Below are 21,596 nucleotides of genomic sequence, written 5' to 3'. Positions count from 1 at the left end.
TCCCCCCCGCTACGAACAGTTCAGCCCTGGGCGCTCATCTCTGCGGACTCAAGTTTCTTTCCAGCCTGGGGCGGGGGTGGAGCGGGCCTTCTCACTGCTGCCCTTCTCCTGCCCCGCTTCCCCGGCCCTCCAGCGACCTGGGGCCTTGGGAGGGTCCTTTCCCGCCGAGGGATGGTCCGGAGGGCCGGATCTTCAGGCAGGCGGGTAGGGCTCGTCCAGGATTGCCAGGCCGCGCCCTCCCGGCGGCCCCGGGCCGGGAGCCCGGCAGGGGCGTGTTCGCGCGCTCACCTGCCATTGGGCAGGTGGGGCGGCCGGCGCTCTGGCAGGGGCCGCATTATAAATGCGGAGCCGGAGCCGGTGGCCGCGGCGGCAGGGCCAGGCGCGTCGCAGGATGGTGGACAGCGTGTACCGGACCCGCTCCCTGGGGGTGGCGGCTGAAGGGCTCCCGGACCAGTACGCGGACGGAGAGGCGGCGCGCGTGTGGCAGCTCTACATCGGGGACACCAGCAGCCGCACCGCGGAGTACAAGGCCTGGCTGCTCGGGCTGCTGCGCGAGCACGGCTGCCAGCGGGTGCTCGACGTGGCCTGCGGCACCGGGTGAGCCCGGGCGGGGCCCCGGGGACCGCAGTGAGCGCGAGCGGGGGTGGGCAGGAGGCCCGGGTGAGCGGGAACCCGGGGCACCGAGCGGATGGGGTAGGTTTGGCCCGGGCAGCCGGGCTGCAGGACCACGGGCGGGCACGTCGGGGCAGCCTCCCCAGCCGACCCGGGAGCCGGGGCTGGGGCGCGACGCCAGGGCGGGGAATGTGTGTTTGCCCAGGCAGAACGGGCAGGACGAGGCCGAGGAGACCCAGGATGAGAGCGAGGGTGTGGGCACAGCGGATGGGGAAGGCGGGTTCGCCAGGGCGGCGGCCCAAGGACCGGGTTTTAGGGCTAGCCTCACATAAGGTCGAATCCTGCTCCAGCGGCAGCGTTCACTCTTAACACTTGTTCAACGTGATGTGCCTCTGCCAAAGCATTGTGCCAGGTATTTCTGACACATCAGTTTTTAAAATCCTTACAAAACCTCATGAGGTAAGTGTGTGTGTGTGTGAGTTGCTCAGTCGTGCTCTTTGCGACCCCATGGACTGCAGCCCACCAGGCTCCTCTGTCCATGAGATTTTCCAGGCCAAGGATACTGGAGTGGGTTGCCATTTCCTTCTCCAGGGGATCTTCCCAACCCCGGGCCTGAACCCAGGTCTCCTGCACTGCAGGCAGATTCTTTACCGACTGAGCTACAAGAGTAGTGATAGCTATTTATGGTTGCAGAAATTTGACCTCAGAGATGTAAAGGTGGAACGAAGATGTGGACCCAGGTTGGTTAAGGTCTGGCTTGTGCTCTGAACCACCATCTGGCAGTTCCCTGGTGGCTTAGTGGTTAGGATTCTGAGGTTTCACTGCCCAGGGCCCCGGGGTTCAATAGCTGGTGGGAGAACTGAGATCCTGCGAGCCTCATGGGACTGCCAAAAACAAAAAGAAAAAAATCCACTGTGCTACACTACCTCCTGTGCTCAAGTTACTTAACTTGCAGGAGCTTCAGTTTGCCCCCCCTCTCAAATAGCGATAACACAACCTACCTTACTGGATTGCCGTGAGTTTTAATTACTTATTTTTGCTGTACCGAGTCTTCATTTTGGGGCACAGACTTCTTTTGCTGCAGTATGTGGGATCTTAGTTTCCCTACCAGGGATCCAACCTGGGCCCCCTGCATAGGGAGTGCAGAGTCTTAGCCACTGAATCACCAGGGAAGTCCCTGGATTGCCATAAGGATTAACGCCCATTTGTACAATACCTGACTTGGTGCTGAGAAACAAAAAAGAAAAGTTACCACCGGGTGAAGAGAAACAGATTTGCCAGGTCACTTGAGGTTAGCAGAGAGAGCCTGGGGACAGGAAACAGGGGTGGACTCTGAAGAGTGGAGGAGACAGGCGTGTTCAGCGCAGGGCCTCCTCTTTGCCTCTCCAGGCCTCCCTGACTGCCCCTCTTTGACTGTCATTCCTGGTCCTGCCCAGGGTGGACTCCATCATGCTGGTGGAAGAGGGCTTCAACGTGACAAGCGTGGATGCCAGTGACAAGATGCTGAAGTATGCTCTCAAGGAGCGCTGGAACCGGAGGCACGACCCTGCCTTTGACAAGTGGGGTACGTGGGTCTGGCCAGGTGCCCTCAGTTCTCTCTACCCTGGGCTCCTTTATCAATTGTGGTGGGGAGCTGTTTTCCTCAAAGGAGGAAATCACTGTCATTTCCCTGAAAAGGGAGGCTTGCACACCAGAATGAGGTACTGAGAATGAGGGGCTAGTTTTAATTATGTTTATAGTGTCCTGTGAAAGTCGCTCAGTTCGTGTTCGACTGTTTGCGACCCCAAGGACTATACAGTCCATGGAGTTCTCCAGGCCAGAATACTGGAGTGGGTAGCCATTCCCTTCTCCAGGGGATCTTCCCAACCCTGGGATCGAACCCAGGTCTCCCACATTGCTGGCAGATTTTTTTACCGACTGAGCCACCAGGGAAGCCCATCTTGGACAGTGGGCTTGTCCTGGACCATGGGCAGTGTCCTGTCCCCCCAAATAAAAACCCATAAGCACAGAGCCCTCCTTCCCAACCATGGTTTCCTCCTCCCTGAGCCCCTCGTCCCCTTCACCCTCCATGTCCATAATGATCCTCTCCCCTGACTGTATGGGGAGTCCCTATGTGTGTCTTGAAGGGGAAACTGAGGCAGGACTGCCCTTGGTGGAGGTGGGTGCCACCCTGATCCCTCTTCCCCTCCCTGGCCCCCAGTCATTGAAGAAGCTAACTGGATGACTCTGGACAAAGACGTGCCCCAACCACCAGGGGGTGGCTTCGATGCTGTCATCTGCCTTGGAAACAGTTTTGCCCACTTGCCAGACTGCAAAGGTAAGAGAGGGTGTAGCCTGGGGAGTGGAACCTGCTTTGAACTATACCCTTTCCAGAGTAGAAAGACAGGAGGGAGACTGGCGCTGGGGGCCCTGAGCAGACGCAGCCTCTCTGTCCCCGCCTGGTTCAGGAGACCAGAGTGAGCACCGGCTGGCCCTGAGGAACATCGCGAGCATGGTGCGGTCGGGGGGCGTGCTGGTCATTGATCATCGCAACTACGACCACATCCTCCGCACGGGGTGCGCACCCCCAGGAAAAAACATCTACTATAAGGTGGGGCCCCCTGGGGAGGGCAGGCCCAGGGCGGGAGGTGTGGTCCCGGGGTCCTGGCCTCATGGTAGTTGCAGAGGTTGACACAGCTGGCAACACTGCCTGCAGAGTGACCTGACCAAGGACATCACGACGTCAGTGCTGACCGTGAACAACAAGGCCCACATGGTGACCCTGGATTACACGGTGCAGGTGCCGGGGACTGGCCAGAGCGGCTCTCCTGGCTTGAGGTACTGACTTGGCGAGGCGGGGGCGGGGGTGGGGGAAGGTGCCAAGACCACCAGTCCTCACTGCGGGTCCGGGGCTCTGTTGCAGCAAGTTCCGGCTCTCCTACTACCCTCACTGCCTGGCATCCTTTACGGAGTTGCTTCAAACAGCCTTCGGGGGCAAGTGCCAGCACACCGTCCTGGGTGACTTCAAACCTTACAAGCCGGGCCAGGCCTACGTTCCCTGCTATTTCATCCACGTGCTCAAGAAGACGGCCTGAGCAAGGCCTCGGCTCCCACCCTCTGCCCTGGCACTGCCAGGCTCCGTCTGGGGAGGAGGGGACCGGTGGCTCCACAATGTGGCCCCTTCAGTGCGGATCCTGGGGGTGTGGGGAGGGGCAGACTTCCGCTGCGCTCAGGAGGACGGAAGGCTGAACAATACAGTTTGTGCCTTTTCAGGTCCTGTTCCCCTTGTGTTCATGTCAGAAGGATGAGGCTCCGGGGGTTGCGCCTCCACAGCCTTGCTCATCCCCACACCGACCGCAACTCCAGCAGGGGGCAGCATACACTTTATTTTCAGCCCCACACGGGGCTTCCCTGGTGGCTCAGATGGTGAAGAATCCGCCTACAAGGCGGGAGATTTGGGTTTTGATCCCTGGGTTGGGAAGATCCCCTGGAGAAGGGAATGGCTACCCACTCCAGTATTCTTGCCTGGAGAATTCCATGGACAGAGAAGCCCTGCAGGCTACAGTCCATGGGGTCGCAAAGAGTCAGACACAACTGAGTGACTTCCACGCTTCCCACCAGGGCTTCCCTCAGGACCAGACCCCTCCTCCTGAGCAGAGGGGCCTGAGGGTTGGAGCTGGCCTGGAAGGCAGACAGGTCCAAAGAGGGTGCGTCCTAAGCTCTCCTGGGGCTCCTGATGGCACTCAGCACCCAGGGGGTCGCCCGGAGGTAGGCAGCATTCAGGTGGGCGGGCGTTGGCTTTTGGTCTCCCAGGTCTCCGTGAGCCCCTGTGGGCAGGTCCCAGGCTGCAGGGGGCTCCTAGCAGGCGGCAAACTTGCGTTGGATGCGCTTGTACCGGAGCAGCTCGTGCTCGCTGACTGAGGGCTGCAGCCGGGCCGCGGCTTGCAGCAGGTCCTCCATGGTGAGCAGCAGGGCCGAGCTCCCGGGCTCCAGGCCTAGGGGTGACAAGAGGAGGCTGTGGTCTCTGCCTGAGCAGGGGAGCACCCCGGGTAGGCACCTTCTTGCCTGGAGTCCCCCAGGAGGTCAAGAGACCCTCCTCCGAAATCCAGAACCAGGCCTGGTGCCCACTAGTTTCTGGTGGACCTCTGGGCCCGGGGAGCGGCGCACCTTCCTCCAGGTCCCGAACTCGGCGTTTGAGGGCAGCCGTCATGGCGTCAGAGCACAGGGAGTAGAGGTCCGCGCCCGTCAGCTGGGGCGGGCAGTGGTCTAGGACGTCCACCAGGCTCACAGAGGGCTCCAGCCTGAACCTGTTGTAGGTACACAGGAAAATGTCTTACTAGCTTCCCTGACTCCACTGGAAGGCATCCCTGACCAGCTTATTGTGGACTTGGCACTCATCTCCTAACCATCCCAAGGCCCAAGCCCCTAGGGGGGGCCCTCCCTCTAATGGGGCGTACTTGCGTGTGATGGCACTCAGAACACGGAGCTGGGAGGCGCGGTCCTCATTCACCCCCACAAACACCAGCTTGTCAAACCTTTAGGGAGATAGGTGGGTGTCAGGGAGCCCAGCATGAGGGTGGAGAGGCACAGATAGGGTTCGAGGGGCAAGTCCAGAGGGGCCTGGTGGAGGTGAGAGGGATGGGGCACACACCTGCCGGGCCGCAGGAGGGCAGGATCCAGCAGGTCTGGTCTGTTGGTGGCTCCGATCACAAATACATCCTGGGTGCTGTGAAGCCCGTCCAGCTCAGCCAGGAGCTGAGACACCACCCTGCGAAGGAGGGAGTGGAAACGAGAGTGTGCGCGGTGCATCCTCACCCTCTCACCTCCACAGGGTGCCTCTGCAGACTGTCTCCACAGGGCCCTCGGCTGGTCGTGCCCTGTGGACCCTCCCACCCTGGCTCCCGTCTCCTCAAAGCCTCACACCCAATTCCACGGCCCCTTTTAGCTTCTGCTATGGGATCGCAGAACCAAAAGGGCAGGAACCCTTTGGGCGGCCAAGACTAGTACAACCTGTCTGATACCCCTCCGTCTTGGACCCCAGAATCCTGGCTCAGACCCCCACCTGTCCATCACACCTCCAGAGTCTCCACTTCGCCCCCGATTTGGGGCCAAGGAGTCCAGTTCATCAAAGAAGATGATGCAGGGAGCTGCGGCCCTGGCCCGCGCAAACACTGAGGAGAGAGGGGCCCATAGGACGGAGAAGCCCGGTGGGGTAGGGGTTAGATGTCAGGAGATGGGGAGGGCAACCCAGGTTGGCAGCTGATCACTAGCACTTCAGGTAAAGGTCCCTCCAGGCAGGAACCTGACCTGGAGAGGAAGACTAGAGGCCACGGCCAACAGCCTGAGGGCTCTCCCTCCGCCCCCACTCACTCACCTTCCCGTACATTCTCCTCGCTTTGGCCCACGTACATGTTGATGAGCTCGGGCCCTTTCACGCTGAGGGAGGTGATAGGAGAGGGAGAGACTCCTCAAGATGCAGAAACACACAACTGACCTCCTGGCCACCCGCTTCTGCTGCCCAGCCAGCCACAGCCCCCAGTCCACCTGCCCTCCCGGCTGGGCCCGGTCACCACCTGAGGAAGGTGAGGCTGCACTCCGTGGCCACTGCCTTAGCCAGGAGGGTTTTGCCCGTGCCAGGGGGCCCGTGGAGCAGAAGGCCGGAGCGCCTCAGGCCCAGGCTGAGCAGCTCAGGGTGCTCCAGAGGAAGCTGAATCGTCTCCAGAATCTCCTTCTTCACCTCCTGCAGCCCGCCCACGTCGTGCCAGGACACCGAGGGGATCTAGGAGGCGGGAAGGGCGTGGCTAGGCACCGGCTGGTGGAGGGTGCTCGGGTCCCACCCCCATGGGCCTCGAGTGTCTACCCTGGGGGCTCCGATGGCTTGCGAGTGAGCGGCCTGCAGCTGCTCCAGTGCCTGCCCAAAGTCCTCAGCCAGGAGAGGGAAGCCCGCCGCGCACAGCTCCCCCTCATCCTCCTCACTCAAGCCGCCGGCCCAGCTGCAAAGAGAAACCCAGGGAGGCCTGTGGAGGACCAGCCCTGGGGCCTCCTTCCCACTGGGGCCCTCACCTTCCTCCCTTCCTCTCCAGCCCCTGCCCACCTAGACTGCCTCTTGCCCCTCCCACGCCCAGTTTCCTTACCCTGAGTTCTTGATCCTGGTGCAGGCTGCCCGGCTGCTGTGGGTCAAAAGGGCGTAGAGGTCCCCCACCACAAAACCCTGGGGAAGCACGGGAGAGGATGCGTGAGCAGGCACAGCAGGCAGCCCCTGTGCGGGGAGGGAGGGGCAGGCCCCTGGCTGGTGCACGGGCCCAGCACTGAGGCCTCGGGTTCTCCACCCTCACTGACTGCCTCCCACCAGAGCGCGCGAGGAGGCCGGCGCCCTGCCGGGCACTCACCGCACAGCGCCGCGCCAGCTGGGCCAGGTTCACCTCTTGGCCCAGGGGGAGGTGGGCAGTGAGAGCCCGGAGGACGCTGAGCCGCTGTGCCTCCGCCAGCACAGGCACCTCCAGCTCGTGAGGAAACGCCGTCTGCACATCCGCAGGCAGGTCCTGGGCCCGGCTGGTGGTGGCCACGACCATCAGGGGAGGGCAGCTGTGCACAGGGAGTGGGTACTGAGGGCGGGAAGGTGGCCAGCAGCCCCTGAGTGCAGCCTCATCTCGAGGCTGGTGCAGGAGGGTGGCTGCGGGGCAGGGATGAGAGAGGGAGATGAGAGCCCCAAAGCTTCCCAGATGGGGCATCCCCCCACACACAGGGAGCTCAATGAGGGCAGAGGCCGTGCTTTAGCATTCCCCAAGAAACAGCCCATGGCTCAGTCAGTTAAGAATCTGCCTACAATGCAAGAGACCCGGGTGCAATCCCTGGGTTGAGAAGATCCCCTGGAGAAGGGAATGGCAACCCATTCCAGTATTCTTGCCTGGGAAATCCCATAGACAGAGAAGCCTGGTGGGCTACAGTCTATGGGGTCGCAGAGTTGGACACGAATGAGTGACTAAGCACATAAAGAAACAGCAGGGTCCGCACCCTCCTCCCTGTGGGCACCCCCACCTCCTCAGCTCAGGCAGGGCTGCCTGGAGAGTAGCCAGGTGGGATGTCTGAAAGCCACTGACAGGGTGGGGGAGAGAAGGCTGGCCCCACTACTTTCCCCGCTCAGTGCTGAATGCTACCTGGCGAGCGGGTCTTCATCCAGGAGGAGGTGCCGCAGCGTGGCCACCACCCGGGCGTCCTCACCCAGTCCATCACGGTCCCGGCCCAGCAGGTCCACGGCTGTCAGCAAAAGAACCACAGGCCGGCAGCGCCGGGCCCGGGAGAAAGCAGCCTGCAGCTTTGTCTCCACAGCGCCGCTACTGTCTGCACAGAGGCTGGAGCAGGGCACCTGGGGAGGGGGTCCCGACGGGCCTGTGAGTAAGGGAAGGGGCAGGCACGACCAGGGCAGGAGAAGGGGGCAGGGCTCAGAAGGGGCAAGCCGTCGTTTTGGAGGGTGGGGATGGGGGAGGAAGGCAACACTGGCCAAGCCCTAACTCTTCTTTTCCCTAACCACATTCCCTGGACTGCCCACCAAAACCTTGGCAGTATCCTCTTTTTAAAATAATTAATTTTATTTTTGGCTGCACTGGATCTTCCTTGCTGTGCATGGGCTTTCTTTGCAGTGAGTGGGGGCTACTCATTGCGGTGGCTTCTCTTGGCACGGGCTCTAGGGCACGTGGGTTTAGGTAGTTGTGGTGCACGGGCTTAGTTGCTCTGCAGCACGTGGGATCTTCCTGGATCGGGGATCAAACCTGTGTCCCCTTCATTGGCAGACAGATTCGTAACCACTGGACCACCAAGGAAGTCCTGGAGTGTGCTCCTTCTTGAGAGCATATCTCGGTAGCTCAGCATCACGGGACTATGCCTGATCCACTGGCCCAGTGGGCCCTGTGGTCAGAGAGGAGAGGGAGAATCTGGGCTGCAGAGGAGATGGAGTTGGGGGTCTACTCTCCAGAGACCCTCACCTTCCATAAGTGGAGCCCAAGGCGGCTGCAGGCTGCGGCGACTGCGGTGGTCTTCCCACTGCCCGGGGGGCCCCGTAGAAGGACACTGCCAGTCCCTGTCAGCAGGGCACCCCTGCAACCAGAGAACAGACATTTGCTTCCTCTATCTTGCCCAGAAGGGAGTCCCCAGTGACACAGGCCCCCTCAGATCCAGAAAGCAGACACTCTCCTTGACGCACCCCTCCCCACCAGGACCGTCACCACTTGGTGAGGCCGTATTTCCCATACCATCAGTGGAATTCTGGCAGGGGCCTGGGGCATATCCAGGGGATTAACTTCTTTTTGTCATCAGTGAAACCTTGGCTGTTCAGTCTGGTCTGGATTGTATGGAGGGAATTAGGAAGGGGTCTGTGGCTACACATGGGCCAGCGGTAATGAGGACCTTGTCTTTCAGGGCCCAGGTGGTGAAAATCGGGATGACTAGTGGGCTCTCCAAGGGAAGGGCAGCCTCAGAGACAAATGACCCTGGGGGAGAGTCTCCCTCCACAGCTGACCTTGGAGGGCAGAGGTTACTCCCAAAAAGAAGCCTGGGAATTTGCTTACGGACAGGACATGGGCTAGGGGCCCGGGCCCGATGGTTGGAGGGAGGCCCACCCAATCCCACCATGGCCAGGGCATCAGGCACTGCTTGTCTGGCCTGCTGCTCCTCCGGGGATGCTCCGGGCAGCCTTCTCTCACACCGAGGCTGCAGCATCCTCACTCACCCTGGCTGGAGGCGAGGCTTCAGGGCGGTACAGAGCTCGGTCACCAAGGCCTCCAGGCCTGGAGGAGACAAGCTGCTCCAGGGAGTGGAGTCCCCTGAAGGAAGCCTTGGAACCAGGCTCAGGGTAGAACCCACCTGTGAAAGGTGGGAGGAAGCTTTAGTTTCTAGAAGTTGTTTTAATTTACTTTATTGAAGTATTTAATTTACTTTATTGATTTACAATGTGCTGTTACTTTCCACCATATGGCACAGTGATTCAGTTAAACACGTATATAAAAGTCTGCATCTACTAATCCCGAACTCCCACTCCATGCCTTCCCCAACTCCTTCCCCCTTGGCAGCCACCAGTCTGTTCTACAGAAGTTCTTTCTGCTCCTTTCCCCAGGTCAACCCCCACCGCCAGGGCCTCACCATGTACAAGGAGGTATGGGCGGTGTCGGCTAAGTAGGCTCTGGCTTGCCCGTCTGGAGCCTCCCCAACTGTTTTCTTCACTTTAAAAAACATCTCTTGCCACCTGTAGGGAGAGAGGCCCAATGAACCCCAGATCCAGAGCCCACATCCAATCCTTCTTAAGGGCAACGCGCTGTCTCAGTCAGAGGTCCGCTGCAGGGACAAATGGAAGAGCAGTACAAAGAAATGCCCCCAGATGTGGCGGAGGTGGGCAGGAAGCGGGGGACGTGGTGGTAAAGGAAAGCAGGTGGTCTTCCTTATCTCTCTGACGGGATCATACACGTTTTAAGAGCAGGAGCTGTGCCTGTCCTTGGCACCCCTCATACCAACATCACCTGAGGGTGTGTTTCTCCTGCCTACTCACTCCAATGGAAGAAGCCACTGCCACACCAAGCAGTGACCATCTGCCCGTTTTCACTGGCTTGAGAACACAGACTCTCCCTCAAATATGCATCTACCAAAAAAAAAAAAAATGTACCCACCAAGGCCATCTAAAACCTCGAAAGAAAGAGTCCTTCAGCTCTTAGTCATCCATAAGATATAATCGCAAGCAGATTCCTTCATGATGACATTTAGCGATTAATGTTTCTCTGTTTTGGCTGTACATTAGAATTATCTGTGAAACTTAAAAAAAAAAAAACAAAAAACCCCCCCAACATCTCTCACAGACTGTGATTCCATTCAGTAGAGGCGTGGTTGCCAGAAGCTGAGGGAAGGAGGGAACGGGGAGTGACTGCTGGCGGGTGGGGGTTTCTTTCTGGGCTGAGGAAAATGTTTTGGAATTAGTGATGTTGATGGCACAACGTTGTGAATATACTAGAAGCCACTGAATTATATACTTTAAAAGTGTGAATTTTATGGTATGTGAATTATATCTGAATTTTACACTTAACATTTTCCTTCCTTTGGGAAAAATAAAAAGACTGCAGAGGCTCTAGCCTAACCCTGATTCTGCTCTAATAGGTCTGGGGTAGGGCTCAGGCATTTTTATTTTTCAAAAGCTCCCAGCCATAACCAGGGCTGTGCAGTCACTGGCTAGTGTTAGAGTGAGTTAGGCTTACTCAGCCTACCAGGGGGGTGAGGGTTGCTGCTGCTGCTGCTGCTAAGTCGCTTCAGTAGCGTCCAACTCTGTGCGACCCCATAGACAGAAGCCTACCAGGCTCCCCCGTCCATGGGATTCTCCAGGCAAGAACACTGGAGTGGGTTGCCATTTCCTTCTCCAATGCATGAAAGTGAAAAGTGAAAGGGAAGTCTCTCAGTTGTGTCCGACTCTTAGCGACCCCATGGACTACAGCCTACCAGGCTCCTCCATCCATGGGATTTTCCAGGCAAGAGTACTGGAGTGGGGTGCCATTGCTTTCTTGGGGCGAGGGTAGCAGACAGCAATTACTAGTCCAGTTTTCCAGATACAGAGAGGAACTACTGCCGTCTGTAATCCTCAGGCAGCACGGCAATGGCAGAGCCCGGGCCTCTTTCAGGTCTAACTGGGGTACAAATTCCTTTGCTTAGTATCCCACAGTCACACAGCTGCTCCCTCTGGCAGCAGAGAGGGGAGGGGGTGGAAAGGCCTTCAGGTGGAAGGGGAGGCATACTAGGTTTGGGACTACCACCAGAGGCACTGACTGTGAAAGAACTGGAACATAAGGAAAGCTGTCCCACTGGTTTTTTCTGTTTGTTTGGTTGGCTGCACTGTGCGGTTGGTGGTGTTTTAGTTCCCCAACCAAGGACTGAACCCAGCCCTGGCAATGGAAACACTGAGTCTTTACCACTGGACCGCCAGGTAATTCTGTCCTACTGCTGTTCATTATAAATAGGTATTGTGTTAGTTGCTCAGGCGTGTCCAACTCATGGGATCACTGCTCAGGACCCCATGGACTGTAGCTTGCCAGGCTCCTCTGCCTATGGGATTCTCCAGGCAGCAATACTGGAGTGGGTTGCCATTCCCATCTCCAAGGGATCTTCCCAACCCAGGAATCGAACATAGGTTTCCCACATTGCAGGCAGATTCTTTACTATCTGAGCCACCAAGGAAGCCCATAAACAAGTGATGGGTGGGTCTACAACCTAGACTCGCAATCAAGCTGAACCACCTCGGTCAGATGCATCTGGCAGCCAATGGAATCCAAGGAGGAAGAGCCCTGGGGCAGGGAAGGGGGAGGGAGACACGCCCACCTCTCCCCCTCACAAGCCCCCCTCCACCCCTACTCTCCATCCATGGAGAGTGGATGGGCCACCTCACTGAGGTTGGCCAGACCTCTGGAACATATCTGGACACTGCTGGGGAACACGGGGTTGTGTTCCTGAGAGCCACACAGTGGAGCTCGATCCCCGCCCCAGGCCTGGTGTGGGAGGTGGAGCAGGGGGGAGGACCAGCTGCACCACCGCCAGTGGACTTCTGTGCCAGGGATCAGGGGAGCCTCCATCCAGGGAGCCTCTTACCAAGTCCAGGGAGTAGGGTACAGCACTCATCTCTGTCCTTGGACCCATCTGCCCACTCAGCCCTGCTTTTCCAAACCCACCCAGAGGTAAGAACTACATGCTCAGTACCCAGAGGAGGGAGGCAGGTCTCCAAGGTGCTGGTATGGTAGAGGTCCAGGAACAGGACTGGCTTGCTGGTCTGTCTCAGGAGGGGCGAGTGCCTGTTTTCCTTTAAAAGTACAAAAGGTGGGCATTCTGCAGCTTTCCTACAGAGCTAGCTCATAGACAGTTGCTCTATTTAAGATAGAGGTGGTGGCAGAGCGGTATGAAGAACTCGCAAGCCAGTGCAGGAGATGCAAGAGACATGGGTTCAATCCTTGGGTCAGGAAATCCCCTGGAGCAGGAAATGGAAACCTACTCCAGTATTCTTGCCTGGAAAATTCCATGGACAAAGGAGCCTGGTGGGCTACAGTCCACGGGTCACCAAGAGCCGGACACGACTGAGCACACACACACACAAGATGGAAAACAGAAGTTGGAAGTGATGGAGAGCAGCTGGGCATTCTCCACCAGGCTCGTTGTAAATTTGATGGGAAAGCTCAAAGAAGCACCCTGGAGCACCAAATGGAATTACACATGGCACCACAGGCCCCCTCCTCTGGGTACCACAGCCCTGAAACTGGAGAGACTGAGCATTGGCCAGAACCAAGCTCTGAATGTTGACCAAAGCTGAATTAGGTACTCCAAACAAGGCACTGCTCCCTTAGTAGAGGACCCAGGCTGGCTCGGCCTGAGACCCTGGGCATGATGGCTCTTGTGCCCAAGTTTCTGCAGGGTGGTCCCACCACCTCACTGGGATTTCCTGGCAAGTTGGGTTAGTGTCTTCTTCTTCTAATAAAGCCTTATAGGAAATCCATCTGGGGGTAGGAAGCTACACATTTTCCCCCTTCACATAAAGCCAAGCAGTCTCTGAATTCTGAATTTTTTTTTGGCTGCGCCATGTGGTATGTGGGATCTTAGTTCCCCCATCAGGGATTGAACCTGCTCCCCCTGCACTGGGAGTGCAGTCTTAACCACGGGAAGTCCCTGCCTTACCATTTCATATGCAGTCTCTGCAGTAAGAATCAACAGGAGGAAAGGTTGGCCTCCTTGTTTTGGGTCCCTGGCTCAGTTACGCTCTTTCTCACTCTCTGTTGAGGATAAGGAAAGACAGCAGGTCTCTCAAGGGCAAATCCCTTCCTCTCCTGTCTTGGGAGACAAGACTGAAAAGCAGCGTGTCCACATTCCATCCATTAGAGCAGAAATCATGATGGTACTGGGGCTCCTCTGGCTCAGTGTATGGGAGGTGTGGCCCAAACAACACCGGTTGAGAATGGAAAGCAGGGCTTCCCTGATGGCTCAGTGGTAAACAATCCACCTGCCAACGCAGGAGACATGCATCTGATCCCTGGAGAGGGAAGATCCCATATGCCGTGGGGCAGCTAAGGCCGTGTACCACAACTATTGAGCCCGTGCTCCAGAGCTGGGGAGCCACGACTACTGAAGTCTACATGCCCCAGCGCGTGTGCTCTGCAGCAAGAGAAGCCACTGCAATGAGAAGTTAGTCACCACAACTTGAGAGCAGCCCCCGCTTTCTGCAACTCGAGAAAAGTCCACACAGTAATGAAGACCCAGCACAGCCAAAACATAAAATAATAAACAAAAAATCATTTTAAAAAGAATGGAAAGCAGGGGGGACTTCCCTGGAGATTCAGTGGTTTAAACTCTGAGCTTCCACTGCAGGGGCTGTAAGTTCAATTCCTGGTTGGGGGAGTTCCTCATGCCACGAGGTGCAGCCAAAAAAAAAAGAAAGTGAGGAATCCCACCTTGGACTAGGCCATTGAACGATTCTTAGTGCTTTACTATACCTAGGACCACCAATCAATTTGAGGATAAACACCTCCCAAAAGCCAGCAGGCAGTGGCTCTTAATTCTCTTTTCAGTCACATGCCTATTTGAGAACATGAGAATAGGTACCTTCTCTCCCGAAAAACATGCATGACAACAACAAAATGCTCTTATGCACAGAATTATTCCATTCAACTTGAGAACTCCTGCACGCAGGTTAAGAATCCCAGCTGCAGGAGAGAAGGCAGCTCCATACCTGGGCAGTTTCTCTGGGCTTCCTTCCAGGATCTCTACTTGCCCAACTGTTGGCACACACAGGATATCCCCTTCCTGGACTGCCCTGTAACACAGCGGTAGCCCTGGTCAGCTCACAGTGGGAGTTAATAGCAGGCACCTGACATATCCCCCCATGCCCCACCCCCTCAACCTGCAGACTGTTTCTCAGGGGTCTACTGCCCACCAAGAGATCCCAAGCAGTTGTCCAGAGAACAAACCTGACCTAGTACAGAGCTTTGGGATACGGCAGAGAGGGGATCAGAGTCCAGAGAGAGGGGCAAAGCAGGATCCTGGCTTTTTAGGGGCCTCCTCAAATCAAAGTGGTTTCTCAATCTAGAATGTCTGGATTTACCCTCCTGGCCCAGATTCCTCTTGTCTATCTGACACACCAGGAGGCTTCTAGCCACCATACTGCCTTAAACTGTGGCTTTTTAGTATCAGAGGCTTTCTGGTATCTGAATCTCAGGCCTGGGATAGGAGGAGTTCATTGAGGGTGGTGTGCTACCCTCCTGCAAGGGGGAAGTGGCTAACCTGGGTGTCTGAAAGTGCCGGTAAAGGACATGGTCATAGTTTCCATTAGTGCTGTAGTGAGGAGACGACACAATTTCGATGTGTAACTCTTTGGCAAACGGAGGCCCAGGCAGCACTGAGCAGCTTCCTTTGTCTTCAGGGGTGCTGGAGCCCTCCAAATACCTCTATGAGAGAAATAACCACCGCCTTAGCACCTTCTCCCAGGGACTCAGGCTCTGCCCAGTCTCTTAGCAACCAACACTTCTACTTCCATCCTTTATCCTTCCCATAACCACAAGGGCTGTGGGACGGGAGACCTAAGAGAGTAGAGCTGAAGACCTATATCTTCCTTAGAAAACAGAAACCTCTCCTTCTAATGGGCACCTGGAAGAGACTTCTGACTCTGACTTTCCTGACTCTAGCTCCAAAGAGTTCACCAGTGATGATAACCATTCTGCGACACCTTTATACTGGCCCCGAGCCAGTGAAATGGTAAAGACATTTAACTCCCACAAGTCATTTGAGTGACACCAGGCAGCCACTGGGAACATTAATTGGACAGTAGTGAGGACACTGAATTCAGGCTCCAGTTAAAGGACATGATCTCACTGAAGCTGAGAGGGCTGGGTCAGGTGAATGAGCTCCTGCCTGAGTGCTCCAGTACTTTCCCTCCATTTAGAAGGAAAGCCACACCTGACTTCCATTCACGCATATCTTTTATTTCTTCTTGACATCCCACAGCACTACCTGTCTATGCCAGCATTACCTAATATAACTTTCTACAGTGATAGAAAAATTCTATATTTACATGTGGCTAATGAACACTCAACATGTGACTAAAGCAATCAAATAACTGAATTTTTTACTTTACTTACTTTCAGTTGATTTAAAGAACCACCCGGGGGCTAGCAGCTTTTGTACTGGTCAGTGTGGGCCTAAATACATCCAGGTGCTTAATTAAACAGTAGCCTATATTTGTCCCCCTGAACACAATTTTCTTTTTGAAGTAAGTTCCTTAAAGGTAGAAAGCAAAAACTCCTCTTGGATGTATTTAATCTAATATTAAAATTAAACACCAAGCACTAAGGATAATAAAAACCTGTCCCTTCAAGAACAATATACAATTGAGAATTAGAGCATATGATCATAACAAAACTATAAAAACTCTCAGAAAGATAGAAAATGCTATAGGAAAAAGTAATGTTAAATTTGTGGTGTGAGATTTTGCAAGGCTTTAAGAAACAGTGTCAGGCTTTATTTTTTTGGGCTCCAAAATCACTGCAGATGGTGACTGCAGCCATGAAATTAAAAGACGCTTACTCCTTGGAAGGAAAGTTATGACCAACCTGATAGCATACTCAAAAGCAGAGACATTACTTTGCCAACAAAGGTTTGTCTAGTCAAGGCTATGGTTTTTCTAGTAGTCATGTATGGATGTAAGAGTTGGACTGTGAAGAAAGCTGAGCGCCAAAGAATTGATGCTTTTGAACTGTGGTACTGGAGAAGACTCTTGAGAGTCCCTTGGACTGCAAGGAGATCCAACCAGTCCATTCTAAAGGAGATCAGCCCTGGGTGTTCTTTTGAAGGACTGATGCTAAAGCTGAAACTCCAGTACTTTGGCCACCTCATGCGAAGAGTTGACTCATTGGAAAAGACTCTGATGCTGGGAGGGATTGGGGGCAGAAGAAGGGGACGACAGAGGATGAGATGGCTGGATGGCATCACTGACTCGATGGACATGAGTCTGAGTGAACTCCGGGAGTTGGTGATGGACAGGGAGGCCTGGGGTGCTGCAATTCATGGGGTCGCAGAGTCGGACACGACTGAGCGACTGAACTGAACTGAACTGAAGAAGCAGGTGGCATTTGTAGAAGGGCCCTGAAGGAGGAGGAGGTTAACAGAATAGGAAGGAACTTGAAGTCAAGGACAGCGTGAGCAAAAGATGGAAGCACGATCTTCCATACTACCCAGTACAATACTGGATGTGTGTGTGTGCGTTCTCAGTCTTGTTCAACTTCCACCAGGCTCCTCTGTCCATTGGATTTTACAAGCAAGAATACTGGAGTGGGTAGCCATTTCCCCCTCCAAGGGATCTTCCTGACCCAGGGATCAAACCCACGCCTCCTGCGTTGGCAGGTGGATTTCCACCTACTTGGTAAGCCCACAATACTGGATACATTGCAACAATTTGACAAATAACTGATTAGATTCAGTAGATTACTACACATGGTAATTTGGCTGTAATTCTCACCTTTCACCTGAATAGTGAAAGCCCTTCCCATGCACCAACATGTTTTAATTGTAGAGAATGGATAAATAAGGCTAAGAGGTGTTAAGGGAAAAGTCCAAACTCTAAGGGACTAAGTAAAGGATCCGAATTTTACAGCTCTCATCTTCCAATTCAGTTAAGGCAAAGAAGAGATAAAGAGGAGGAAGCATTCCTGATCTCAGTCCTGTATCCTACCTGGATTTTGAGCTCTCCCACGTCCAGGGGATCACAGCCGAGATTAAAAGCCAGAGTGGCAGGCACGAGAGCCAGTCCGTCAGCGAGAGGCTCTCCCGGCTGCCCAGAGCCGGGTCCCAGTCTTTCAGAGAGGTTCCAGCGAGGCTCTAGGACTTGGACTGTGGCCAGATGTGGCTGAGAAGTGTTCGATGACTCTCCAGCCCGGGTCACCCACACCCATTCGCCCTGGAAGAGGCTGAGGCTGCGGAGACAGCTCCGGCTCACCCCCAGTGCATCTCCAGTCCCTCCCAGAACGCCCCTTAGTCGCCGGACTGTGCCAAAGGCCGCGAAGGAGGACACCACCGGCGGGAGAGGGAGCCGGCTGCTGTTCTCAGCCTCTGGACCCAGTTTGGCCCGCCCACGGAGCTCAGTCACAGCTAGCCGCGTCCCTGGACCCAGCAACCCTTGCAACGCCGGCCGCGTCTCCAGCACCCGCGGTCCGGGCACGGGCAGGGTCTCTCCGCGCCTCACCAGCAACGGCCCGACTCTCGGTCCGAGTCCGGGCCCAGACGAAGTGCCAAGCAGCGCCCAGCCCAGCGACGGGGGCCGCCGCACCGGCCGCGCCCGCACCCACGCCCCGGAGCCCAGAGCCAGGAGCTGCAGCAGCGCGCGGCTAACCAGCAGCTGCGGAGGCCCCGGGCCCTGCTCTTCGGTGCCCGCGCCAGGTCCCTCCAGGGCGGCCACCAGCAGTGCCGGCCCTGCCGGGCTCTCCCCTGCAGGCCTCAGCGCCAGCACTAGGCCCAGCCCTGCCGCAGGCCACGGGCCCCCGGGCGGCAGCAGCACAGCCAAAGCGGGTGTCTCGGTCGGGAAGGGCTCCAGGACTCGCAAGACTGCCAGCGCCATGGTGACAGGAGATCAAAGAGCACAGCGAAGAAGGGCGCCTTCCTGAGCCGGAGAGCTAGACGTCCCGGCGGCTCACACGCCACTTCCGCTTCCGGCAGGGGCGGCCCTAGGGAAGTGGGCGGGGCGTCGGGTGCAAGGGCGTGCTCCAGGAGGGTGAGCTGCGCCTTGGATCGATCCGAAAGGTGCCTCGGTGGCAGTAACACAGTCACTGTGGTCGGGTAGTCCAGGCACACCGCTTGTGAGACGTGTGTACAGGGGTTTACCTTCCGCGCCTGCCTGGGGAGTAACGTCTGTCAACTAACCTCCCCACGGGCATGTCCTCAACAGTTTATTGAATGATCAGTGAACGATCATTGTGGCCTGGACCAAACTTGGCCCACTGCTGGGAGCTGTGGGTGTAGTGTTTAGGAAGGTGTCCACTCGTGGAACTGTAGGCACTGAGGTTTGGAGGCTTGCGGGAAGGTTGCAGGAGGGAGTGGTAGGGTTATATGTCTCAGACAGGCATTTGGATGTGGAGCGGCTGCTGGCTGAATTACTGCAAGTGATTCATGTAGCCCTGTAGTGGTTGGTGCTGCCACACCTATTCCAACACATTCTACACAAAACCCATGTTCCAGTGTTTCTTGTCCTGCTTATTGTCCTGTTCATTCTGTTCCCACCAAGCTTGAAACAAAGACAAAGCAGCTTCCCTTTCTCATCTCTCCAAAACTAGATGTTCTCTCCTCCCAATCCTTGTAGACTGGAGATCCATTCCCATTTCCACCCTGGAGAGGAATGAACAGCAGAGCAGGCAGAAGAGAGAGATTCAAGGCTTCACTCATTGAGTACCAGACCAACAGCTTGTTTCCCATCTGGGCTGTTACTTAACAGTCCTTCCTTGTCCCCACCTCCACTGCTCTGTATAGACACCTGGACACTAGCACTTAGAATCAATGGATTGGGGGATTCCCTGGTGGTCCAGGGGTTAGGACTGAGTGCTTCCATTGCAGGGGTCACAGGTTTGATCCCTGGCCAGGAAACTAAGATCACACATGCTGCTCAGTGTGACAGAAAACTAAAAAGAATCCGTGGATTGGTTGGTGGCAATCTCCTCTTTCTGGACCTTGCATTCTCTTCCTTGCCTTCTCTGCCCAACTTTCTCCTTTCCTTCATCTTGAGGCAGTCTTCTACTTTGTACATTTTGCATTCCTGAAAATTTCCTGAAAATCTGAGAGGTTAATATAAGATTTACATATTGTAAGGTATTTCTATCCCTAGAAAGACAAGAAAAAATATATATACTTAATGTTTTATTATAGTTTCAGGAGGTACCTCTAGTCCTAAACCTGAAATTGCCAAGTTGTACCTTTTTAAAGCAGCATGCTTCCCTGAAAGCTCAGTTGGTAAAGAATCCACCTGCGATGCAGGAGACCCCAGTTTGATTCCTGGGTCAGGAAGATCCACTGGAGAAAGGACAGGCTACTCACTCAGTATTCTTGGGCTTCCCTTGTGGCTCAGCTGGTAAAGAATCCACCTGCAATGTGGGAGACCTGGGTTTGATCCCTGAGTTGGGAAGATCCCCTGGAGAAGGGAAAGGCTGCCCACTCTAGTATTCTGGCCTGGAGAATTCCATGGACTGTATAGTCTATGGAGCTGCAAAGATTTGGACTAAACTAAGTGACTTTCACTTTCAAGAATGTACTAGGTACCTGAATTCACAAGGATGAAGTTCCCATTTCACGGACAGAGGAGCCTGGCAGCCTACAGTTCATGGGGTCGCATAGAGTCGGACATGACTGAGTGACTAACACTTTCACACTTTCTTAGCAGTTTTCCTGGCAGCTCAGACAGTAAAGAGTCCCTGTAATACGGGATACCCAGGTTTGATCCTTGGATCAGGAAGATCCCCTGGAGAAAGGAAATGGCAACCCACTCCAGTATTCTTGCCTGGAAAATCCCATGGACTGGTGGAACCTGGCAGGCTACAGTCCATGGGGTCGCAAAGAGTGACACAGTTGAGCAACTTCACTTTGAAACTGTTATGTGGCTCTGTCCCCTGTCTCTCAGAAGACCCAAGGACTGAGAGGATGGTGGAGTGATTCCAAAGAGAATATGCCTCCTTTACACAGAATAAGTTAAGCTATGGTGTTCCTTGAGGTCTTGCAAATGGGTAAGTATATCTGGTATCCTGCCTGGGTTGGCATCCATATAGATGCAAATATCTATTCACAGATAAACGTGCTTTTCTTTTAAGTTTTTCCTTGAGCAAATAATGGTTAGCATGTCGTCCACTCTGCATTACCTTGAAATCATCATTAGTCAATGAAACTCAAATAATTACTTCTGTAAGACAGCTAGCAGCCTAGATTTGTTGCCTTTACTTCCATACCTCTTGCTCATTCTTTAACCCACTATACCTTCCTTCCATTCTTTTGAAACTTTCCTGCAAAGATCATCTGTAGCCTTTTTAAAAATAATTTTATTTATTTATCTTTGGCTGTGCTGGGTTGTTGCTGTGTGGGTTTTCTCTAGTTGCGGCAAGTAGGGGCTACTCGCTGGTTGAAAGTGTGCAGGCTTACTGAGGTGGCTTCTCTTGCTGCAGAGCTGTGGAGCATGGGCTCTAGGGTGTGGGTTTCAATAGTTGCAGCTCACCGGCTTTAGAGTGTGGGCTCAGTAGTTGTGGGCTTAATTGCCCCGTGGCATGTGGAATCTTCTCAGACCAGGGATTGCACTTGTATCCCCTGCATTGGCAGGTGGATTTTTAACCACAGAGAAGCCCTGATGCTATTCAATCTTTTTTTTTTTTTTTATGCTATTCGATCTTGATCAACTTTTTTCTAGAATTTGACATTACTGACCAATCCTCTTATACTTCCTTTGTCATTATGACACAGTTTCCTCTCACATCTCTGATGGCTTTCAGAAGTCATCCTGAGCTCTTCCTTTTCCTTTACCACTCTCTTTGCAATCGGATTACTCACCAAATCCTGTTAGTTCTACACGTTTCCCAATGTTGTCATTTCTTCTCTATGCCTATACTGCCTTGTAACACTGCTCTCCTGGGCAAGGACCACAGGCTTATTCTTGAGCCTTCCTCAGTGTCTTCATGTAGTCAACTTGCTGCTGGAAGTTGACCTTCTGAAACGTTCCTCCAGACACTTCTCAGATCAGATCAGATCAGTCGCTCAGTTGTGTCTGACTCTTTGCGACCCCATGAATCGCAGCACACCAGGCCTCCCTGTCCATCACCAACTCCCGGAGTTCACTCAGACTCATGTCCATCGAGTCAGTGATGCCATCCAGCCATCTCATCCTCTGTCGTCCCCTTCTCCTCTTGCCCCCAATCCCTCCCAGCATCAGAGTCTTTTCCAATGAGTCAACTCTTTGCATGAGGTGGCCAAAGTACTGGAGTTTC

At 54.8% G+C, this 21,596-nt stretch overlaps 2 protein-coding genes across 2 annotated transcripts; one reads left to right on the top strand and one right to left on the bottom strand.

The window, feature by feature from the left end:
- The first annotated feature begins 285 nt into the window (after positions 1-285).
- Positions 286-3,863, top strand: GNMT (glycine N-methyltransferase). The gene is made up of 6 exons (XM_055571391.1): positions 286-597; positions 2,049-2,176; positions 2,813-2,929; positions 3,060-3,202; positions 3,308-3,429; positions 3,515-3,863. Exons 1-6 carry the CDS (start codon positions 341-343, stop codon positions 3,684-3,686), a joined length of 939 nt encoding a protein of 312 aa, XP_055427366.1. The 5' UTR covers positions 286-340; the 3' UTR covers positions 3,687-3,863.
- PEX6 (peroxisomal biogenesis factor 6) lies at positions 836-18,291 on the bottom strand. The gene is made up of 17 exons (XM_055571388.1): positions 17,321-18,291; positions 14,878-15,041; positions 14,327-14,410; positions 9,727-9,829; positions 9,317-9,450; positions 8,574-8,685; positions 7,749-7,957; positions 6,981-7,176; positions 6,726-6,802; positions 6,452-6,584; positions 6,165-6,370; positions 5,966-6,027; positions 5,654-5,762; positions 5,243-5,359; positions 5,049-5,126; positions 4,759-4,898; positions 836-4,586 (listed from the first exon to the last, which is right to left on the bottom strand). Exons 1-17 carry the CDS (start codon positions 18,200-18,202, stop codon positions 4,450-4,452), a joined length of 2,943 nt encoding a protein of 980 aa, XP_055427363.1. The 5' UTR covers positions 18,203-18,291; the 3' UTR covers positions 836-4,449.
- Positions 18,292-21,596: the final 3,305 nt, after the last annotated feature.

This window comes from Bubalus kerabau, chromosome 3 (assembly GCF_029407905.1).
Source record: "Bubalus kerabau isolate K-KA32 ecotype Philippines breed swamp buffalo chromosome 3, PCC_UOA_SB_1v2, whole genome shotgun sequence".
Classification (NCBI taxonomy): Eukaryota; Metazoa; Chordata; class Mammalia; order Artiodactyla; family Bovidae; genus Bubalus; species Bubalus kerabau.
The sequence above is the reverse complement of the archived record's forward strand: the minus strand, read 5'-3'. Positions and strand labels throughout refer to the sequence as shown.